The sequence below is a fragment of the Corvus moneduloides genome, chromosome 1 (assembly GCF_009650955.1).
Source record: "Corvus moneduloides isolate bCorMon1 chromosome 1, bCorMon1.pri, whole genome shotgun sequence".
NCBI lineage: Eukaryota > Metazoa > Chordata > Aves > Passeriformes > Corvidae > Corvus > Corvus moneduloides.
This window is the reverse complement of record NC_045476.1, coordinates 44,286,110-44,307,847: the sequence shown is the minus strand read 5'-3', so window position 1 is coordinate 44,307,847 and position 21,738 is coordinate 44,286,110. Positions and strand designations below refer to the sequence as shown.

General features: G+C 37.0%; 1 protein-coding gene across 3 annotated transcripts in view; it reads left to right on the top strand.

The window, feature by feature from the left end:
* LOC116443740 (ubiquitin-conjugating enzyme E2 E2) overlaps positions 1-21,738 on the top strand; it is a 207,153-nt gene that overhangs the window by 5,510 nt on the left and 179,905 nt on the right. For 2 of the 3 annotated variants that reach the window (XM_032108224.1, XM_032108215.1), the window contains exons 2-3: positions 110-298; positions 8,399-8,449. In XM_032108224.1, coding sequence (XP_031964115.1) covers positions 123-298; positions 8,399-8,449 — 227 coding nt within the window. In that variant the 5' untranslated portion in view covers positions 110-122. The remainder of the gene's footprint in view (positions 1-109; positions 299-8,398; positions 8,450-21,738) is intronic. The other variant, XM_032108234.1, reaches the window with a different exon arrangement.

The following is a 21,738-nucleotide window of genomic DNA, read 5'->3' as shown; positions in this document are numbered from 1 at the left end:
ATTAAGACAAAGACATATATCCCATGTGTCTTTTCCTTAAAGCATGTAAGTAATACAATTGGGCAGATTGTTCTTGAAAAGCTAACTTTAGTTGTTTGTCTTCATTCAGTGCAGCATCTGCCATGTCTACAGAGGGGCAGAGAGTGGATGATAGTCCAAGCACTAGTGGAGGCAGTTCTGATGGAGATCAGCGTGAAGGTGTTCAGCAGGAACAAGAAAGGGAGCAAGTTCAACCCAAGAAAAAAGAGGGAAAAATATCAAGCAAAACAGCTGCTAAATTGTCAACTAGTGCTAAAAGGTACGTGTTCTTCCTGGTTGTTTATTTTCCTTTCTCTTCTTTCAGCTGAGCATCAGATGTGTGTATTGACTCAGTATATTAATTTTCTGATTGTTTTATTATAACACTACTGTATCATTGTAATAGCCTTTTGAAACTGGTCACAATAATGACACCTGTCTACTTTTTCCTTTCTTTGTTAGTTTGCCTCTTTCACATGGTTTCAATAGTTGCTTGCATGATAAAAGCTGACATTTTTTTATTGCTAATAAAACTCAGACAGTTTTGTAGCCTTATAAAATATATCTCTGTATGTGTATGTATGACTGATGTTGAAACTTGTCAGTGTAACTTACAGTTAATTAGCCATAAACATTTCAGACAGTTCAGTAACTCAGCATGTTAGGACTACTGTAATACCTATTGCTGTGAAGTACTGCCTTTTCTTTTCCCAGATGGTCAGGTCAGAAATACTTGAGTGAACAACAAATGCATGTTGGTTTCATTACTTTAAACTGTGATCTGTTTTAATACCCATTTCTTTTCCTTCCCTTTTCTGTTTGAGATGAAAGTTTGGTTTGTAGAATAGCTATTTAAATTATTCTATGCTATCATGTCCATCTCCAGATAACGATTGTCTTGCTTGGACCAGACAGAAGGAATTTACAGCTTAGTGTTGCTTTGCTAGTACATGTAGGGCTGTTAGTCTGGGCAAATGGGATTAGAGCAATTGAAGTTAAAAAGCACTCATAAAATAATCTGACAAGAGACCAACTCTGCAGACTGTCCTGATGCAGAATTCCCAGATCTCGTTTCTTTACTAATCCAAGGCTATGTAAACTACAAGACAAAAGACTGGAGTTGTACCACTGTGGTGCTGTGGTAAAGGAGAAGCATTGAGCCCCTACTGCCATAATTTATAACGTATGCATGTAGTCAGAGTCTGTAAATAACAATATATAAACGTGTGTGTACATCTCTTCAGGATTCAAGTCTGTTTTGTCTTAATGTGTCCCTTACCAATTACATCCTTTCCTGAACTAAAGTATCTTTTGTGTTTCCAGTGAGGTACTGTCATGCTTTTCTTCTGCTATAGATACCTTCCTTATAGCTAGCTTTTCTTCAGTTCTAATTCCCTGGAGAAATACTTTCTGGATACCCATTTCCTACTATGACACTATTAGGAGATTACCTGATCATACCACTTACAGAATGGCCAGCAAAACTTGCTGGTGTTTCCTTTCATGAGAAGAAGGGAAAAAAAATCCACCCAGCTTTCACTACAAACCATGATGTTATTCATGTAGTTAATCCTCACAGCCGTTATGGTTTCTGGTCTTCTCTTTTGTCTGCTTCTTGCTATTATTATTTTTTAAATATTAGGAATACTGGATTATTCATGACTTTTAAGGTCATAAAAAACAGTTTCCAGCATCTTTAGAAAACAGTCTGTGTATTCTGAACTTTGTACAATGCCTAGTGTAATGATGCTACAATTCTGACAAGGGCCTGTGGACACTATCCTATTAAAAAATTAATAATGATATGTCAGAAATTGGTCTGTTAATCGTAGCTTTGTATCTTCAAAGCTTAGAGCTTTTATCAACAAGCATTTTACAGCGATAAAATTACTTAAACCTTTTAAAGTTTAATCATATCTGCTTATGGTTCTGCTGAAACTAATTATGCCATCAGTTGCTGACATCAGTACATTTGCCAGTTAGACTCTAAAGCTAGTTTCACATGTGTAGTAATATTGATTATACATTTTAGAAATATACATTTGATTATACAATTTAAAAGCTGACATGACTTACAGTAGTTCTGTAGATATGTGTACAGTATTTTTGAAAAGAAACGTATTTTAGGAGTGCTGGTTGTCATAACACTTTCTGGAAGGACTACAGAAACAGTTTTTCTAGTAATGGGTTTTTTTATTAGTATCATTGTTTTGGGGGGGTTTTTTTGGGGGGGGGCAGGTTTGGTTTTTTGTTTGTGAGTATTCTATAGTTCATCATTGTGTTAAAATTGGGATTGTACCTTCTCTAATCTGGCCAGGTTTTCATATTAAAGGTTTTGTTTCTTTGCTTTTTTATTAAATCAGTAGTGTCTCAGGAAAGGTAAATCAGAAATTAAAGTAGAGTCTAAAAAGGAGAGGAGTGGCATAAAGGAAAGAAAAATGTCTTAGAGTCCTCAATAAGTGATAAGTATTACAGAAACTGTCCATATAAAATATATTCATAGTAATATTTTAGTTCAATAGAAATGAGAAATAGTGCAGGATTAATAAGGCTTTACTCTGGTACCTTCATTATAGTGAAAGGAATCAATTCTGCTAAAACCAGTAGAACGCTCAAACAGCAGAGTGTAGTGCAGTTGTGGCTGTGGTCAGGATTCCTTAATTCCTGTTAAAAGCATCAAACACCAGCAAGTTCACTGGAGCTAAACTCACAGACTACAGACTTGATTCTAGCCTGAGTTTGGAAATCAGATTTTCTCACTTGGAAATCTTTTTCATTCATATGGAATTGCAGTCACAGTATTTTTGGATTGCATTTATGATACCTACTGGATATGAATGAAGGCTCATGCATTTCTATTTGGAAAACTCCTGGTTTGCTTTTTATTAGTATATTTATGTAGTCAGTTAGATTTAAAGAATATTCAGTAGCATGAGGTTTTATATAAATCAAGATTTGGCAGAGTGCAGACTTTTGCTTGTGTAATAGTAAACTGCTCCTGTGTCTTATGTATGACTGTTCATGCAGCTTAACTGCTTTCCAAAGTGATCTGATTACAGAGGCTATATGAAACCACTTAAAGTTCTATTTGAGTAAGACTTTTGGTATTAAGATATGGAGTTTCTTCTGTTAGCATTGCTGTGGATGGCATCAAGAAGGCAGAATGCCATCACATGCTGTCCTTCTCTGTTAATACTTTAGGGCTAGCTGCTATACAGGTGTAATAGCTTACAGCATATGTCGTGCAGTGTACCAGTCCTTCAATTTTCCTCACCCAGAGGGCATCACCTTAAATAGCAACCTTTCTTACCCAACATGTCAAGATTGAGAAACTCACTGCATATCACAATTACAGTTCAGACATGGAATTGAATTGCTGTCCTTGAAAACAGCAGGCATCTTGTTACCTCTTAAGTAGCAAATCTTAGCATGACCTTTGGATTGAGAGAAGTGTAACCATTCTTGGCTGACATAGTAGCTCAACAAATAAATGTATTGTTTTGCTTGGCTCCCGAAGTTGCTGGTTGAAAAATCTGTCAACCTTAATGTCCAATCCTGACATTTTTTAATAAATATCTGTGCCTACAATGAATTGTGAACTGTACAACTTTAGCTGTAATCTTTTTATTGTTCAAAGAAGTTGCAGCCTTAAGGAGGAGCAAATAAGTGATAGATTAAATTGGTTCAAAATTCAACAAAGTAAAACTGAACATTTTTCCCTTCCCCCTCTCTCCCCCCCCTACCTTTTTTTTTTTTCCTGAGAGGTTTATCACAGCACTATTTTTAAGGAATCTGGAAATGATATTTAGCATGTTGAATATGACGGCAAAATATGGAGTGCTTTTTCTTAAAAGAAATATCCTTGTCTTTTATCCATCTTTTAGTGAGTAGACGAGAATATTCTTTTCCTCCAGTATGAATCTAACTATCTTTAGATCAATTTCCTGCTCAGTCACAATTTATTTAGCATTGAAATACATACCAGTGACTGCGTTTTTAAGTATTTTCTAAGTAGTATGTTCTTCAGTATAGGCTATTGATTCATCTGGCTTTTATGGGTAGAGAGACATGTAGTTTAGAAAAGTGGATGTGGTAAAAATAGCTTATTGTCATATAGTCCTTTATTTTATTTCTTTTCCTATTGATAATGTTGGGAAATCCTCTAAGTTGTTCACGTCTCTCTTAGCTTTAGAGAACTTTTAACTGTTTCATGAAGGAAACAACACTCAGTGCCTTTAGGCTTGGTACAGTAGTAAATATGTACCTGTGAGAATTAATAATATTTGAAATCCACGATGTACTTTCATGTTTCTGAATTTACGAGTAGATTAACCTTTGCACTGTTACTGGAAGGCAACTATGTTTGTTCTTTTCTCTTGGTAAAATGGAGTGATTTCTTTTTAATATAGATGTGTATGTGTGTGTATATATGAGAGAGAAGAGTCAAATGACTTCTCTAAGACCAAACAAAAATTATTAGATCTGACATTGCAAATTAAATGTCTTATGTGTGCAGCCCAGGGCTTTGATTACTAGCAAGGGCCTCACCCCCTGCCATCACCCCATCTCCCAATATGTAGTAAACCGTAATGTCATTACTTTAAATATATACTGGATATATATAATGATTTGAATTTCAAGGGCTTTTCCTCTTTGACATAGCTAAACATGACTGTTATTGAGGCAGAAAATCCTAAGAAACAGATGCCAGAAAGGACCCTGAAAAAAGTGTTTTGTTGCCAGAGGCCGCATATTCTTGCGGTGAATCCTCTGTGGTCAGCGAAGGAAATGAGGCACATCCTCTCCTGTGGCAGATTCTGAGGGCAACTCCATGGGGATATGAAACAAGTGCCAGAGCACGTGCAGACAAAGGGCAGCTTGCACAGTGGAGGTCTCTATCAGTGCAAGGCTCTCTGGGATGCTGTCCGATGATTTAATTGTAACTTTGAATGCTGTGACATGTGAACAATCTATTGCATGTCAGCTGTTCTACAGAAACTGTTTATGAATGAGCTCTCAGCATGAATGCAAGGTAAATTAAGGTTTCAACAAAAGAAATGTAAGGTGTATAAATTAATTTTAGTTTGGGACACCACAGAGTAGGAGAATAAACATGGACAGCTTGCTGAGGAGCAATTGATGGACAGTATTGCATTAATATGTTTATCTTGTTTGTATAAAAATAATAATGAATGAAATGTCTCTTTATCTTAGATGTTTGCAAGAACAATGATGTCTTTTGAACATCAATAGACAGTGCCATCTGATCAATTTTTATGTTTTGAAGCAGAAAGGCAGTTTGTCCTTGTCTGCTCAATCACAGAATAGATTGATAAAGGGCCATTTTAGTGCTCTTGGCATTACAAGTTTTGGGTTGAGCTAGAACAGATGGAGAAAATGAGAGACCCTTTTGTTTTCAAAATGTAAGGAACGTGGGTTAGGATTTAGGAGGAAGAGTGTAAAGTTTTTGATCTAGGACTGAAGTTGTTGAAGTTGTCAATCCATTCTTGACGTGCCTCATACTTACTCTAATGCCATGAAATATTAGCTGCTTTTACTACTATATGTAAAGCAAAGGAATGATGTCTGACTCTATAATAAAGTGCAGTGCCATCATTCTGTAACTTCACAAAAGGCTGAAAAAGCAAAACAGCTCATAAATCACAAAATTGAAGTTTCCATGCAATCTAGGTTTTCTGTAGTTTGAATTTGTGATAGTATAAATTTCAAAATCATGGCAGAAGTTTTTAATATACTGAAGAAATATTTTAAGCATTCCCACAGTTATAATATCTCCCTTCTAAAAGTTGTGATTTGTTGGGATTGTTTAAATGGGCTGTTTAAAAATATTTTTGTTGTGCTTAAACTTCACTAATTTAAAAATGGGGTGACTTTCAGTGTTACTACGATGATTTTGTGCTTGATTAAGCAGACTGTGCCTATATTTTTATAAGAAAGGTATGATACTTATTGGAGGAATTCTATGTGCTGGCGATACAAACATCTCAATTAGTAGAAAAAGCAAGTAAAGATCAAATTGCTCCCCCTCCACAGAAGTAACTGTGTGTGTTTGTGTGTATGTAGGGTACACACCAGCTCTGTATGTAGGCTATATACACCCAGCTGTGGCAGAGATCAGGTATTCAAGGACTTGACTTGGAAGCATCAGCCTGGGAGTGTCCAGAAATCCTTAACAACAAAATTGCTCTCCCTGGAGTTAAAACTCTGGCAGGATGCCTGTAATGTCTCTGTGGGTGACCTAGAGGATATGGCAGAGTGTACTCTAAAGTTTTCAGATGACACCAAGTTGGGTGGGAGCAGTTGGTACATGCAGGTGCATTTTATATTATATATGCCACCTGAATGGTTATTTTGATGAGCCATTTGCTTTGCCTGTATTTATATGCATAGAAGCTAGAAGGAAATCTAAGCATCTGGAAGAGTATTTTTATCTTTTCAATGATCTCATCAGGTCTTAATAAATGATTATTACCTCTGCCTACAAATCTTGCCCACATATGTCCTAATTATTTCAGAATGTGAATGATAAAGGCTTGAGTTTCTGGTTCAGGCCAGTTCTTCTACTGCTGTTGGTTCATTTATTCATTATAGCTGTAAAATCAATTCATAATGGCATAAGGGGAATTTTGATAGTGGCTATGAGACTCCTTAACATGTAAGATTGTGTTTGGATTGTAACATTATATAAAGAATTAAACCGCTCATTTTTATGTTATATATGCCAATATACCTGAATGCTTGTTTTGGTAAGCCATTTTCTTAACCTATATTTATATGCAAAATCGATAGCAATCATTTTTAACAAGATATGTGTAGGTCAGGCCTGAACCTTTGGCTTGTGGCTTGAGCACCTATCTCAGGGTTTTGAGTAGTATTATTGTGTTATTATTTCTTTTTTAGTTTAGGGAATAATAGGAGTAGCAGTCTGCTCTGTGCATGAAATCTTGTGAAGGAGGAGGCACAAAAAGAATGCTGAGGATATATTGAATTGTTTTTCTTTTCCTTCCTCCTTCTAAATGTTCATGTTTTTGAGCTGAAGTAGCCTATAAAAAAAAGCCTTGGACATAGTTTATAGGGAGGGTGGCATTCGCAGTCCTGCTTATGGCATCATACTCTGGCAAGTCTTCGGGAACTGTAAACTCCTACAAGTTCCTTTGGGAACTCTGTATCCTATTCTGCATACTTAATTTCTTCAGAGGTCAAGATACTGGCTCTCATGCAGATGCTGGTGTAAGGGAAAAGAACCCCCATTGCCAGCTGTGGCAGAGATCAGGTATTGAAGGACTTGGCTGGGAAGCTTCAGCCTGGGAATATCCAGAAATCCTTAACAACGAAGTTGCTGTCCCTGGGGGAAGCGCTCTGGCAGGATGCCTGTAATGTCTTTATTGGTGACCTGGAGGATATGGCAGAGTGCACTGAGAAGTTTTCAGATGACAAGCAGTTTGTACACGCAGGGCCAAGGCTACGGCTCAGAGGGATCTGGCCAGGCTGCAGGGGAGGGTTGACAGAGAACTCATGAAATTCACAAGGGACAAATGAACGCCATGTACATGGAGAGGACTTACCCCTTGTACGGATACATACTGGGGACCATCTCTTCTCAGAAGGACGTGGGGGCCTTGGCAGACAGCAAGCTCAGTGTGAGGCAGCAACAAAGGCTGGGCTGCCTCCTGGGAGGTATTAACAGAAGCATAGTCCATAGACAGATGAAAGAGATTTACCTGTCTTTACTCAGCTCTCATTAGACTGTATCTGGGATAACATTTACAGTTTTGTCCCCTCAGTGAAAAGAAGGCAGATACCAGAGCAAGTCCAGCAGCAGGTCCCTAGGCTGACCAGGGAGCTGGAGCACTTCCCTTTGGGGGAACCTGATTATCAGCCCGCCAATATGTTGGAGGTTGTGAGGCCCTGGGTGGGCTTATTCTGGGCAACTTTCCTTTGAGCTGGGGGGTTTTGCCCTGCCAGTACAATATACATTAAGAAGATAAATATTTGGGAGGGTAAGAACTATAAGACATATAGTTGGAGGGAAAATAGAGGAGGAGGGTATATGAGACATTTAGTAATTGTGTAAGTGAGCAAAGGAGCTGAGAATCCTGACCTATGGAAAATGTGTGATTTTCTAGGTGGCTGCTCAAGGCATTTCTTCCATATTGGAGGTTCATTTCTCAGAAAAGGTTTGATTTTTACTTCTACATGTTCTTGCACAGTTTCATGAAACGTTATAGCATCGGGTTTCAATCAGAAGTTCTAAGAATTATATTTTGTTACTATTGATTGCTGTAGAAATGTTCATAAAGTTGAAAGAAACAGATTAAAAAAGAAGTCCTAATAATATCTTTTTTTTTTTTCTCTTAAGAATTCAGAAAGAACTTGCAGAAATTACATTAGACCCTCCTCCAAACTGTAGGTAAGTTCACCTGGATTTTATTCGTTTGGAATATGGAAATGAAATGTATGGAGCTGTGGAAATTGCATAGGGGACTGGGGTAAATTTTAGCTATTCCTTTGTGCTGATTATTTAGTAATTTTGGAGTGAGAGCTGATAGATAATATGTTGCCTACATATAAGGAATTGATATGACACTTTCTGGTAACCAAAGTAGTGTCATAAATGGATGAACTCTATGATGCATTAATCAATACAGGACAAATATCAAATCACCCTTCATTTGAGATATTAAATCAATAGTATTTTGTTTGGTTCTGTAAAATGTAATCTTACTGGCAGTTGCTTGGTGTATTTGATTCCTTTCTCTTCCAAGTTGTTAACACCCTGTGAATATAATGAACAAAGGAAAGTGTTATAGACACAAACAGTAATTTTCTGACTGTTTGTGGCAATCAATTGCCATATTCAGTGGACACTTCCTGAATTAGAGTGTATCCTCATATAGACTTTCTGATAATGGTTATGTGCTTGTTTGATTTGGTTTAGGTTTTTTGTTTTGTTGTGGAGGTTTTTTTTTGGTTTGGTTTTTGGGGTTTTTTTTGAAGGGTTTTTTTGTCAGATATGTTTACTTCTGGTGTGTTTAAAATTGGCTTTGAAATGAATGATGAGGTAGACCTTGAAGCCCTCACTGTCTAGTGGCTGGGGCTGTATACAGTTTTCAGATTGCTGTCTTGGGCTTCTTATCTGTCAGCTTGATGTACAGTCAGTGTTGGAGATGGGCCAGGGCTGCACATTGCTGTTTAAAGGAGTCCCTGCCACTGCACCTCTCGTGGTGAGAGGTTGGGCTCGGTGCAGAATAGCTTCCACCTAGTCCTGCCAACCCATTTCAACTGATGTGGTTAGTCGGTTTCATTCTGTTAATGCACTAAGAAGAAAGATTGATAGAAATGGCTGATTGCATGCAGCTTGTGTAATGAATCCCAGTATGTTTCAGTATCGAATTAACTAAGCAACTGGTAGTAAAAATGACAGTCAGCTTTATTGTTTTGGTCTCTTGACAAAAGTGTGTGTAAGAAAATATTCCAACAAGATTTGATGTGGTTGTGCTGGATCTCAAGATGTAAGTCAAGTGCCTATGTACCAAAGTGCTGCTTAGTGAAGTAGCCTCACAATAATAGCATTTGAAGAGTATTTCAGTCAATTAGGACAAACAGTTTTTTGCTAGATAAAACATTTTAATAGCTAAGCTGTTCTGTCATGCTTACGACTGTGTGTGTCTTCAGTCACATCAAAGCTGTTTTATGTGGCAGATTTTACTTCGGTGTTGATGACTGATGCCTATTAGTGGATTGATATGCTGAGATGAATATGAAACTTCAGTCTGTTGTAGAAGAATGCTTAAATCTTTGAACTGAGAGTAAAAGGCTTACAGGTTTTTACAGTGGTGTCATTTTTTCTAGTTTTCTGAGGCCTTCTCTTTATGACAAAGCAGTTGTTTCAGTATACAAGATACTATTATATTTGATTTTTTTTTTTTTTGCCAGCAGGTGTAAAGTAAGCATTGGCTGTCTTGGTAGAAAGCCCTTTGGTGACTTGCAATTTAAAAAAAAAAAAAACAAGTGAACTGGAGGTTTCCTGGGTTTGTTGAATTACTTACACTAATGATAAAATAGCAGTAAAGTACACTCCATGATGCTGTTTTGCAAAATCACAAAATTACATCTAACTTCATGTGTCTGCTGCTTTAACACAGTTCTTAAGATGCAGAATTACTTCATGTTGTGATCTTGATAGACAACCATTAGTAACTTTACTATTAGCAAATATGTTTTTATAGTCAATACAGAATCACTTCATTTAGTTTTATGCTTCGTTGACATAGTCTAAGCAGTGTTTTCATCTTTCATTTTTCTGAAGTTCATTTTTGAACTTCATCTGTTTTCTGTTATGTTAAACATTACAAAATAAATACATCAGCCAGGCATGATTCTTCAGAATAATGAGGAAAGCTGAGCTATTGTACGGTATATCTTACCCTAAAGGATCGATACATCCTTTCCTGGTTTTAGTGAAATTTAGGTCATCATTAAAAGACATGTTAGCTTTTTCTAGTAAAAAGCCCAACCATATTTCACAAAGATAATTTCATTCCAGATGTAGGCTACTTGAAATGGTTGTGATTCCATCTTGCCTTCACAGTGTGTACTCTTTCATATAAAAGATAAATCGTGACTGGGCAATAGGGATGTGATAATTCTGAAAACTAAATGTCATAGAAGGTGTGAAGAAAGTATTATTCAAGAATACAGCTATCTTAAGCAGCTACTTAGGAAGTTCTGGTAGGAAGGCTATTGAGCTGAATTGGAACTTAGGTGGAATATTGCAAGAGGATTTGCAAGACTTTTCATTAACTACAGCCAGCCAAAGCTTCAGGTTTCTCCTGTTCATGAAAAAAGCCCCAAATGGAACAGGATGTGTAGCACAGTAGCATCCTGCAATCGCATGGTAGGCTACAAGCTCCAAGGCAGCTGCAGCTTCCACTGCTGCAGCAGCTGTGATCTTAACGTTTCCCTTGCCTCAACCCTGTGAAGGGAATAGACTGTATAATCTTTGTGTTTGTCTGGAAGACAAAAAAAGTCTTGCTCACAAATGTGCCTTGGCAGATTATCACTGCTGGGACTTGCAGCGTCTTTCCAAAACTCTGGAAAGCTGTGGGTTTCAGAGTTCTTACAAAATCTGTCACTTTGGCTTTAAAAGAAGATTTAATACTATAAGAAATTAGAGTTGCCTGCCTCCCTAGGTGTTCCTTTTCTGTAGTTTGGGTACTGGGCGATGGAGAGAGTCCTTTTGGCTCCACAAACTTAAGCTCCTTCCTCAGGACTGAAAATGTATAATGTTCTACGTGTAAAAAAGTCAAGCTGAGGAGGGGGGGTGTGGGAGTTGAACAGTGTAATCATTGCTATTTTTGGAGGAAGGCGTGTCATAAAAAAGCCTGTTGTACTTCACATTTAACAGAAAGAGCTGGATGGTTCTCAGTATGTGTTGTCCCATCTCTCCCCCCATTTTACTTTTGTATTGAGCTGAATTTACTGTCAAGGACAGTCCTGAATGCGAAGCAGGTACATTTATGTTTAAATCTGCGGCATTGTGAAATTTCAGTTTGTCAGGAGATACATGCCTAAATTGTAGACATTTGCCACTCCAGTCTTTTTTTTCCCCTCACTGAAATATCAAAGCTTGATTGCTAGAAATGGCTCTCATATTATGCTCCTGAGTAGCGCAGAGTATAGCTTTTCTCACAGGTGATAGGATCCTCCTATTTAAGTGTCATTTTCCTATATTGGCTTGCTGAAAGAGGGGAATATTTGGAAATTATTGTAGCTAAAATAATGCCTTTCCAAACTTTTCCATATTTTTGGCTGCATTGTGTATAAGACAAAAGATTTCATAGAATACAACTTCTTGTATACTATTTCCCTTCTCACTGGCAAGAGAACAACATCTCTGTGGCAGCTTATACCAATTGCTTACATGGGAAAATAATATTTTGGAATTATTTAATGTATTTTTAGCTTCTTTCAATGTGAGCTTAGCAGCTGGAAACAAGGAGAGCCAGCATGAAGTGAATAGCAGCTCTCTGTGGACACCACTTGGAGCAACTGCTCAAAATTTTCCTGTTAAGTTGCTGATATTACCTATCTTCTCCTTCATGTTTTCTTCTGGTGTTCTCTAGGGTACTTTTCACCATTATTCTCTTTTCTGTGTATTTTTTTAATTTATATTTTTCTCTGTATTATTTATTATGTTTTTTACATTTCATTTCTTTTACCCTCTAGCAAAATAGGTAATGCTTTTGAGGCTCAGAAATACACTGTAAAGGACTGTGCAGCTTAGTGGACAGAATGACTCTCATTTCAGAACAATCAGTTTAAAACCCTGCGTGTAGTCTTATCTCTTCCATTTGTTTGGAATCATTGTTAACTCCTTGCTTTTTATACTGTCTGCAAAATTGATAAGCAACCAACAGGTGATTCTAGCATTTTGCTTGTGATAAGTATTTTGCTTGTGAAAACTAATCACACTGATAATACTTAAAACAGTTCTTTTTGGGACAATGTTGAGAAGAGCCAAGTGTATTGGCAAAATTTTCATTGTGGCTCAGGGAAAGAGATCAGTGTGCCTCATGGATATCTCTTGTGTTATTAATGACTGTATGGAGTCCAGCATTTCTGTTAAATAATACTGCTTTGACTCTGTTTTTCCTGAAGTGTTGAGGATGGGATCTTCACCACTCCATGGGATTATGTGAATCCCAGCAATTTCAATTACTATTCTCCGGGCCACCTGTTTAAAACTCCTACCTAGTGCTACTTTAAAGCTAAAGAGATGGCACAAGTTTCAGGAACAGAAAACAAATGGGAGCACAGTATCAGGGAAAGACTGGGAGGGAGAAGATGGTCAGCCTTGCTCTAAAATGCAGAGGGAGAGAAGTGGAGGGACCTGGAGCAGCAGGTACAGCAAGTATCTACCCTGCAATTGTGCTCAGTGATTTTGATTGTTTGACTTAGGGAGGCATCAGTCTGTTGCCACAGGCACATGGTTGTGATGAATGCGATGCTAATGTGTGAGCAGGATGAAAAACTGGGGTAAGAAATGCTTTCTCTGAACATTTTTCTTCATGAACATTTCCAGCCTGTGAATTCAGGCTCCCTTCCCATTGTGTAACTCGTGGAGTTTACCTTCTGCCTGTATAGACTTATTTTGATCTGCTGCTTGTCCTCTATAACCTTCTTGAGAACACGTGGCACAGAACATTGTATATACCTTTGAATTTACAAAGGTCTCTTTAGAATTTACAGCAAATAGCAAAACTCAGTCAAAAAGATAAGCATAGAAGTGGTTGATACTAGGGTGCAGAATCCTGTTGGTTTTAAATCCATGGTGTATCAACAATTGAGGATAAGGGTGGTTGAAAAATTTGAGTACTGCAACTGCTTTACTTTTTACTTTTGAGTCACTTTCTGCTTCAAAAACAGCAAGAAGCATGTCCCAGAGATATGCAAGTTAACAATCAAACTGGGATTATATTTTATAATAGCAACCATACTGTATTTTATCACTTGAATTAGATTGCCAGTGTTTTTAACTGGAGGGGTTTTTAGATTTTATTACCTTGGTATCTTGAAGTACCTTAGATGAAAAGTGTCAGGTTACTTTTTAATATGCAAACTTTTCATTCCTTTAGTTATTTTCTATTAAGACAGAGCAGAACCAAAATTTGGGCTTTAAGCTCTGAAATATGTAAATATATTAAAACATTTCTTAAAAAATACCTGCTTATTTTCACTGTAAATGTGACCTTTCAATGTCATATTGTTTACAAAGCATCTGTTTTTCAAAAATAATACAGATGTTTCTTTTCATGGATCTTCCATGTGTCAAGGTGCAGTGTACTTGGAAGGTCCTCTGAAATTTTTTTTAGTGATCTGATATCTTTGAAAATCTAGGTTTGTTATGAATAATTATTAGAGAGCACTGAACTTTTTTTTTTTTCATTGAATAAACTGAGTTTTCAATATCTGCTTGATTGCGTTATTGTTTGTGGTTGTGCGGTGATTTTAGGATTGATTACATGCAACCCTCAAAAGCCTCAGGATGTATGGTGGCCATTGGTGGCTTGAAATGTTAGCAACTTTCATGAAGGCAGGAGAGGAAATAAAAAAAGAAAGGCTGCAAAGGGAACCTGCCACTGGCTGCCTGCCAGGTCTGGCAACTTCACTCAGTGATGACGATGTAAGGAACTGTCTGACAACACCCATTAATACCTCCCAGCTTAACAATACCTCCACATGATTTCTGCCAGTTCTCTCAGGTTCTGAATGATGACTTCTCTCCCAGGAGGAGGAGAAAAGAGAAACTAGTGTTAGAGAAAAATGAGAGTACTTCAGCAAGCACTGTGTGAGTGCGGGTTTGGAAGGTCAGGGAAATGTCAGAGCACATCCTATGGCACAGCTGAAGCAGGGAGATGATTTTGGGGCATAAGGAGAGGTCATGATGATTGCAAGTTCCTTGAACCAGGAAAGGGCAGAAGAGTGCTCAAAAAGCAGCCTGTGATAGATGTGGGAGGGTTCCTTGATATTTGCAATGTGCTTAGCGTGGAAGATAACTAAATCTCTCCAGCTTAAATTCTAAGTTTGGGAAGGTGGTGTGAAGACCTGTAACAAGGGTAAAATGAAACACTGATGCTTTTAGTGTGGGGAATTCTGAACAGAGAAATTCTCTCCCAGCAGTTTAATATTGAGTTGCAGCTGGTCTTTGTAAGTCAGTCTCCTACACTGTACAAGAGCAATCCCCAATGCTTTCACCTCCAGAATTTTTCAGGCTGACTTTCATACACATTTCTTTTGCCTTCTCCTAAATAGCTAAAGAAAGATGTTGGTTTAGGAGGAGAGATTTTTTGCTTGTTTTGCTTTTTGTTTTTCTTATGAGCCAGAATTTGATTTACGTTATAAAACTGATGTTTTATATGCATATTTTTGTAATCTCTTCAATAAAGTCCTCATAAAACACACACACAAAAAAAAAAACCCCTCGCCCCACAACCCCTAAAATAAGTGTGTTAAATAAACAATCACTGCTTGCCAGCAAGGGAAGCAAAACCGCCTTGACTGAGACTTTACATCATTGCTAGGAGACTTTGCAAAGAAATACCTGAATGTGTGGTTTTTATATGTAGTTAGCTATTTCTGTGGGGTTTTTCTCCTTTTTTTTTTCCCCTAAATGTATACTAATGTCTAGTATGAAAGCTATGTAAGGATCAATTTCTTTACAGAAAGTTGATAGAGGAGAATTATTTGAAAGTGTGACCGTAGTAGGTACTATTGCACTGAACAAGCAGACGCTGCCATTTCATGATAATCATGTAAAAAACACACTTTTATTAGCAGCTCATTACCCTTTAGTAATTTACTCATTATTGAATAAATGAGGGAATGGAAGATATTTTGTCTGTTGGTTGGGACTGACAGCATAATGAAGTATTTGTTTTCTTAAATAAATGGCACAATCTCCTAAGTGCCTAATACTGTTGTCTTCAGTAAACCACATTTGAGCAGAATTTGAATTCTGTTCCTCTCTGTAATACTTAGATCTTTTTAAAGAAAACTTTAAAAGAGCATCTCACAAAGTCATGTTATTTCCTGAATGCTAATGTGTACTTCTTACTCCTTAAAAAAAAAAAAAAAAAATAGTGTTTTCCCCTCTCCTTGGAAATCTACTTAAAAAAAAAAAAAATCAGTCTTTCTCAGTTACAGTACCACAACTGTGCAGCTTTTTAACAGCTATTAACTTTCAGTGCACTTTATTTATTTCTTTTTTTTTTTTGGTGGGGGGTATTGTTTGTTTGTGTTGACTTTTTGTTGTTGCTGGTTCTGTTTTGGGGTTTTTGGCATAATCATGACAGTCTAAGGCAATACTGTAATTTTTCTTTTGCTCTTGATATATATGGAATGTGTACAGATTAACAATTAGTAGACTGAATTTAATGAAATTGTTTTCCAAAATCTCCTGGTAGAAAAGCTGCAGTTCAGGACTAAAAAGTCATGAACTAGTAATAGAGCATGCTTTGCAGCACTTTGGAAACAAACTATGAAATTGATCTGGGTGCTGTTTTCTTGGTGTGCAATAAAACTTATTTATGCTGTAGTTACACATTTGCAGCTTTGTTACAAGCTTTTTGGGGTATCTAATTGGCTGCAGCTTTGAATCATATCATAAACATGCCGAATGTTACTAATTACAATTAAGATATCTGCTTGAAATAATCTTTGTTTTCATTTTCTCTGACAGTTTTTTTTCCACTTATTTACATGCCTTTAATTTTTCATTTTAACAGTTCTTGCAACAGTTTAAGTTATTTTTGTTTCAAGGCTGTGGAATTGGATTAAACAAGGTTTTTAAATACTTCCATGTTGCTTGGAAAGAAGCCAGTTACTGTGTATTGGCTTAATAGAAACCATGCTTAGCAGTGCCTCACATATGGCAGCTCGTGTTTGTGTGGTAAGGCATTATGTATTTTAAATATTACCTTTTATGCGATAGTCAAATGTATGCCAGAATCTGAAGTTTCCTCTGATTAATGTTAACATTCTGGGTTTTTTTAGAGAGAAATATGTAGTCAAATATGTAATTTACTGTCTGTTGGCACAAAAGCCATATTTATGTGGCCTTTATTAATTTGAGATGCATACTGTGTCTAGAGAGGGCTATAGGTGAGTGATAATATGTTTTCATGACACTTGTAGCCTTTTAATGTTGTAAATATTGTGGAGGCCAAGATGGTGATTCTGTAAGACTGAAATACAAGGGTTTGTGTTCAATTTAGTAGATTGAGTTATATTTGAAGAATAAGCTGTACACAGTTACAGCAATTACTTTTGGAGTAACGACACAGCTGACAACTTAAACCTTAAATTTCTAAAGGTTTTTTCTGGTTTGGGTGTTACTGTTGTATTGGGTTTTAAAATTGTTTATATCTTACTGTAACTTTTATGGAATTTGGAGCTTCCTATAGCCTCCTATAGAATTTTAAAGCTTTTAAAGTAATTTATTCTGGATTATCTTGCTGTAGGCAGTCTTTTTGTATAAAATTCAGCAGTGACTTCATAGTGAAATGTCTTTATCAGAAAATAAGGTTGTTATTCAGTGGAGAAGTAGTGAATAATTTCATTCTTTCAAAATGATTGCCTCATTTTCAGTACACATTGGGTTTTGGGGGAGGAGGGCTTTTTACTTCTGCAAGATTAGCTGATGTTTGATTTAACTTTCGTTTGGGAGGTATTGGCGGTAAACATCACTGAAGATGCACATCATAAATCTAATAGAGATTTTTATCCTTTCTATTATAACTTTAAAATTGTCAGAGGAGGTTCTGTTCTTTCTATGACAGCAGTGCAGTATCTTCTGCATATATCATAATTCTGTGGGTAATGTATAAAATCTATGGTAACAAACTGGATTTTGCACTTTAAGGCGTTTTAATTTCAAAGTGGCTTTTATTTTTAAGTGTGTTATTACACTGGTTTATGATTAGTCTATTTACACATAAGAAGGCAGTATTTAGGATTTCATACTTCTGAGCTAAATAGATAAATATTTTTTAAAGATAATGAAGGTATGCTTGGGATAACTATATGATGTCAACTGTATGGTCATTTTACCATAAATGTGATCCAGAGAATTTTAAAATTCTCTACGGTCTCATTATTTGCTATCTTAGATAGCATAAACAGGATACATATATGTATTGCCCACAAAATTAGGCATGTTATAACCCTTCCAGAGAAGATGGCTGGAATGTAACGCATTTAATTTTCAGAGAAGTTTAGGACTGAAAAATTAGATGTCTACCTAGTGTGCAATTTCAGATTTGTTGATATAAATAATTGATTGCTAAGCTCATAGCTGTGGCATTTAGGGTTTCAAACCAGGGATTAAAAAAAACCCAACTTCTAAATTTGGGGCTTGCAGCCAGGGTGGATTAATAGGAATATTGGTTTCAGAATCACTATGGTAAACACAGTGACAGATTTTGCAGCAGCATGAAGTAACCATGGATGGGATTCATTAAATGTTCTAGGTTAAGCTGTTGGCTGGAGTTAACTGGGCTTGAGCGGTCCACAGTAATTTTGAGTGAGTCACTAGTGTGAAAACGGATCTTCCCATTATTTCAGACTTTATTGGATAGCTTGAAAAGCAGGGCATTTATGACTGAACCTTTCTTGGAAGAGTGTCTGGCTTTTGATTACAGGAGAAAAATTAGCCTTGCTCCATGTTACATTGGAGTATGTTCATTTCTCTGCAGCAGGCATCATGGGACACACTTGGGCTTGCTCATTCAAAATACTTCGTGGCAGTGCACTTCTTGGCACTGCACCTCTCAGAGAACTCAAATTGCTGGCTGGATCAGAAGCACAACTGTGGCTTCTTGTGTCTCCTGCATACAATCTGCCACATTGCCTGCCAAAAACGATCCCTGGAGTCACTTTGTGCCACGGGTACAAAGAGCAAGTTCTTTGTCTCCCTTTCCTGAGGTACTTGTGTGAGATCTGCTATAGTTTGGCTCAGAGAAAGTAGTTGGCTCTAGTTGGGGGTAAAAACCCAACACCAAGGTGCCCTTCCACATAATTGGCTGTTGGTTTATTTGTGTTCTGTTACACATAAAATAAGACCTGTCAGTCTATAAAATATTTCTAAAAGAGGGCTTGCTTCACTGCCATGTCTTATTCACAGCAATGTCCTGTTGGTAGCAGCAAGAACAGTAAAACACTTTGACACACAGTGTGCACATTACAAAAATGAAGTGTCATATCAAAAATGGCTGTAAACATTTTCGCAGTCACTTGTCATTACATGTTTGAAGGTGGGAAATTTTTAGAGAAGATGACTCAATTTTCTTCCTTCCCTGCATGTCCAGGCAGCCTAGAAGGGAAGAAGTATTTACTTTGTATAGGATTTCAAGGAGCTGTTGTGGACACAACTACTACAGTTCTAGTTGTCTGAGTACATTTCTTGACAGTCTATCAACACGGTGATTAAGCATCAATGCAAGAGGACTGTTTTGAATTTTGATCCAGCATTAAACAAGTTAATTTTGGGGTTTTTTTGTTGTTACTTTGTTTGTTTGTTTGTTTGTAAACTGTAGTCTTGGAAGAATAAGGTCAGGTGATCACAAGTATCATTGATATGGGATACTGTCTAGCTGATAGGCATCACATAATCAACTTGAAAATCTCATTTGTGTCTGGAATTACTGTAGTGTAAATCAGATTTAAATTCATGATTCGAGTATAATGGCCTTCTGCATCACAAAACTCCCTGAGTGATATTTAATTAATAATGTATATTAACTGTGAGTCTTTCGGCATACATGTGGGGGTTACATTTTCAGGTAGCTACAAATGCAGCCTCAAAAGCCCACAATGTGGCGGCTGTAGGGCGACGCATTCTGAAGATGTTCTACAACAACCTGCTTGCTCCTTACTGAATACAAGCAGCTGAGGGATGACAGCTATCTCAGTTTCAGAATCTTTATGATTTATATGATAATGATAATTTTATTCTGCTCTCAGTACAGAGCACTTTACAGACTGATATCAAGGTTAATTGTCACTTTGAGAAGAAGTGAAGCACAGTCTGCCAACCTGATGCTGTGCTCAGCTAAGAAAGATAATTGTTATTCAAGTAGTATTTAAATGAGCCCAAACGCCGATAAATACACAACCAAAATACTTTATTTTTTTTTCCCTCTCATGTTTATTCGTTGTGCTAAAGCATGAGGTCATCGCTGTGTATAAATACCACTAATGGACACTGTAGTAAAAACATGCTGAGTATTTACAGAACTTACCAGGACTGGGTTCCTCCTCCCCCAGTGCTGAAGGGAAATACTTTAAACTAGAGTTCCCCTTGTCAACACATCCTAATTCTTTTATGTTGCTGGTTACTTGTAGCAGTTGTAGTGTTACCTTGTATGTGACTCCTTTTGCACTCTGACCTGACCTTATCGGCACACCTGAGGGGTTTGCAGTCTGTACCAGGACTTCCGAGTTCCTAGGGTTGTTCGGTGCGCCATGTATCTCATGGTGGTTTTAAAGATAACTTTAATTTTTTACCTCTGGGCTTGGGGAATTGTAAGCAGCTCAGCACCCAAAGAAAGAGTGCAGAAACATGCAAATATTGCTATAAATTAGAAGGTTGGATTTGTTTGTATTCCTGGTAGCTGCATGGCTTTTTAAGGGAGATGGTCAGCTGTGTGCAACAATGCAGTTCTATATCCCAGAAAACAATGGGCCTGTCCCAAAATCTGGGACTGACTTTGTTCAATTTACATAACCCCTTTCATCCTAGAGTCTTCAAGATTAAGATTTTACTGTGGATTTCAAAGATTTTAATTGCATAGAATGCATGCCCTTCATTCCACCTGCTACCCCCCGATAGGATTTGTTTTTACCTCCTGTGCTATTTGAAAATTACTGGTTGAAAGTGTCTCATAGCCTTGAGAACTTTTAGTTAATTTTGGTACAGCAGTAAACATCTTTATACTCACATTGCTGTTCTTTCCTGCACTGTCAAACTGACTTTTTCCTGATTCACATGAAAACATCCAATCTATGTTTAGTGATTTGTTTGTTGCTAATATTCCAGTGAAGTGGGTGGGTTCCATTTGTTTGGGTTTTTAAAAATTATTTAGGATGTTAATTTGATGCAATTTCTGGACTAAATTAGTAACTGATGTAACTCTACTAGACAGACTATATTATAAATATGCCAAAAATTTGTACAAAGCGCAGCAAAATGATAGAATTGTTACTTTTAAGACTTGAAGAAGTAAAAATAAACTTGCATTAGTGGTTTATGTCAAGGGAATGATTTTTTCCATGACAATTCATAAATTCCTGGCTAAGGTGTTTGGATATTATTTCTTTGTAGAAGGGCAGTTTAGTACTTAACTGGCAAGAGACCACTTGTTTGTTAAGTCTGTTATTTCATATGCATTATAGTCCTGTGGCTAAGAAACATATAAGTGCTTAAATGCCTTGTTTTCGGTCCTAAACACTTCCATACGTTCCTGTAACATTTTTAGATTCTGTATGGCTTAGTAGCTTTCCACATGACTAATGCAGATTTTAACAAGCAAAATGGAAAAGGGCCAACTCGTAATTGTTAGTGCAGTGGCATAATCATACATGGTTTGTTTGTTATAGCTCAGCGATAGAAGAAATGTTTCAAAGAGAAAACACGCGGAGATGATTAGTAAGTAGCACAGCGATGTGAGACTGTCCAACTACAGAAGCCGTCTAGCTGGGTTATTAATTTACTTCAGGATATGCTTTCATTTTTCTTATCATAAGGGGCACTGATAATGTCAGATTTTAGTAGCCATTTACACTGAGTTACTAAGAAAAAAATAGAGGAAAGGCGTTTTTTTCTGGAATAAATGGATGTGTTGTAGAAGTGTGGTGAATGCTACGTTGTACAAACTGCCAAACTGATTAGAGCTTGCTTAATGCAAATATGAAAAGGGGAAAAAATGTCTGGCAGAAAGACAATTGATTTTGAACAATAAAATGTTTAATCAGATGATTATCAAAGATATAGATAAGTAACTTCAGCATTTATATTGTAGCAGTTACAAAGGCTACAAAATAGGCATTCTTTCTGGCAGTGTATCGATTGACACAAAATGGAATTGGAAATAGCAGTGCAGTGTGATAAGTAATGGGGAGAAGACTCAATTGCATAGTAGT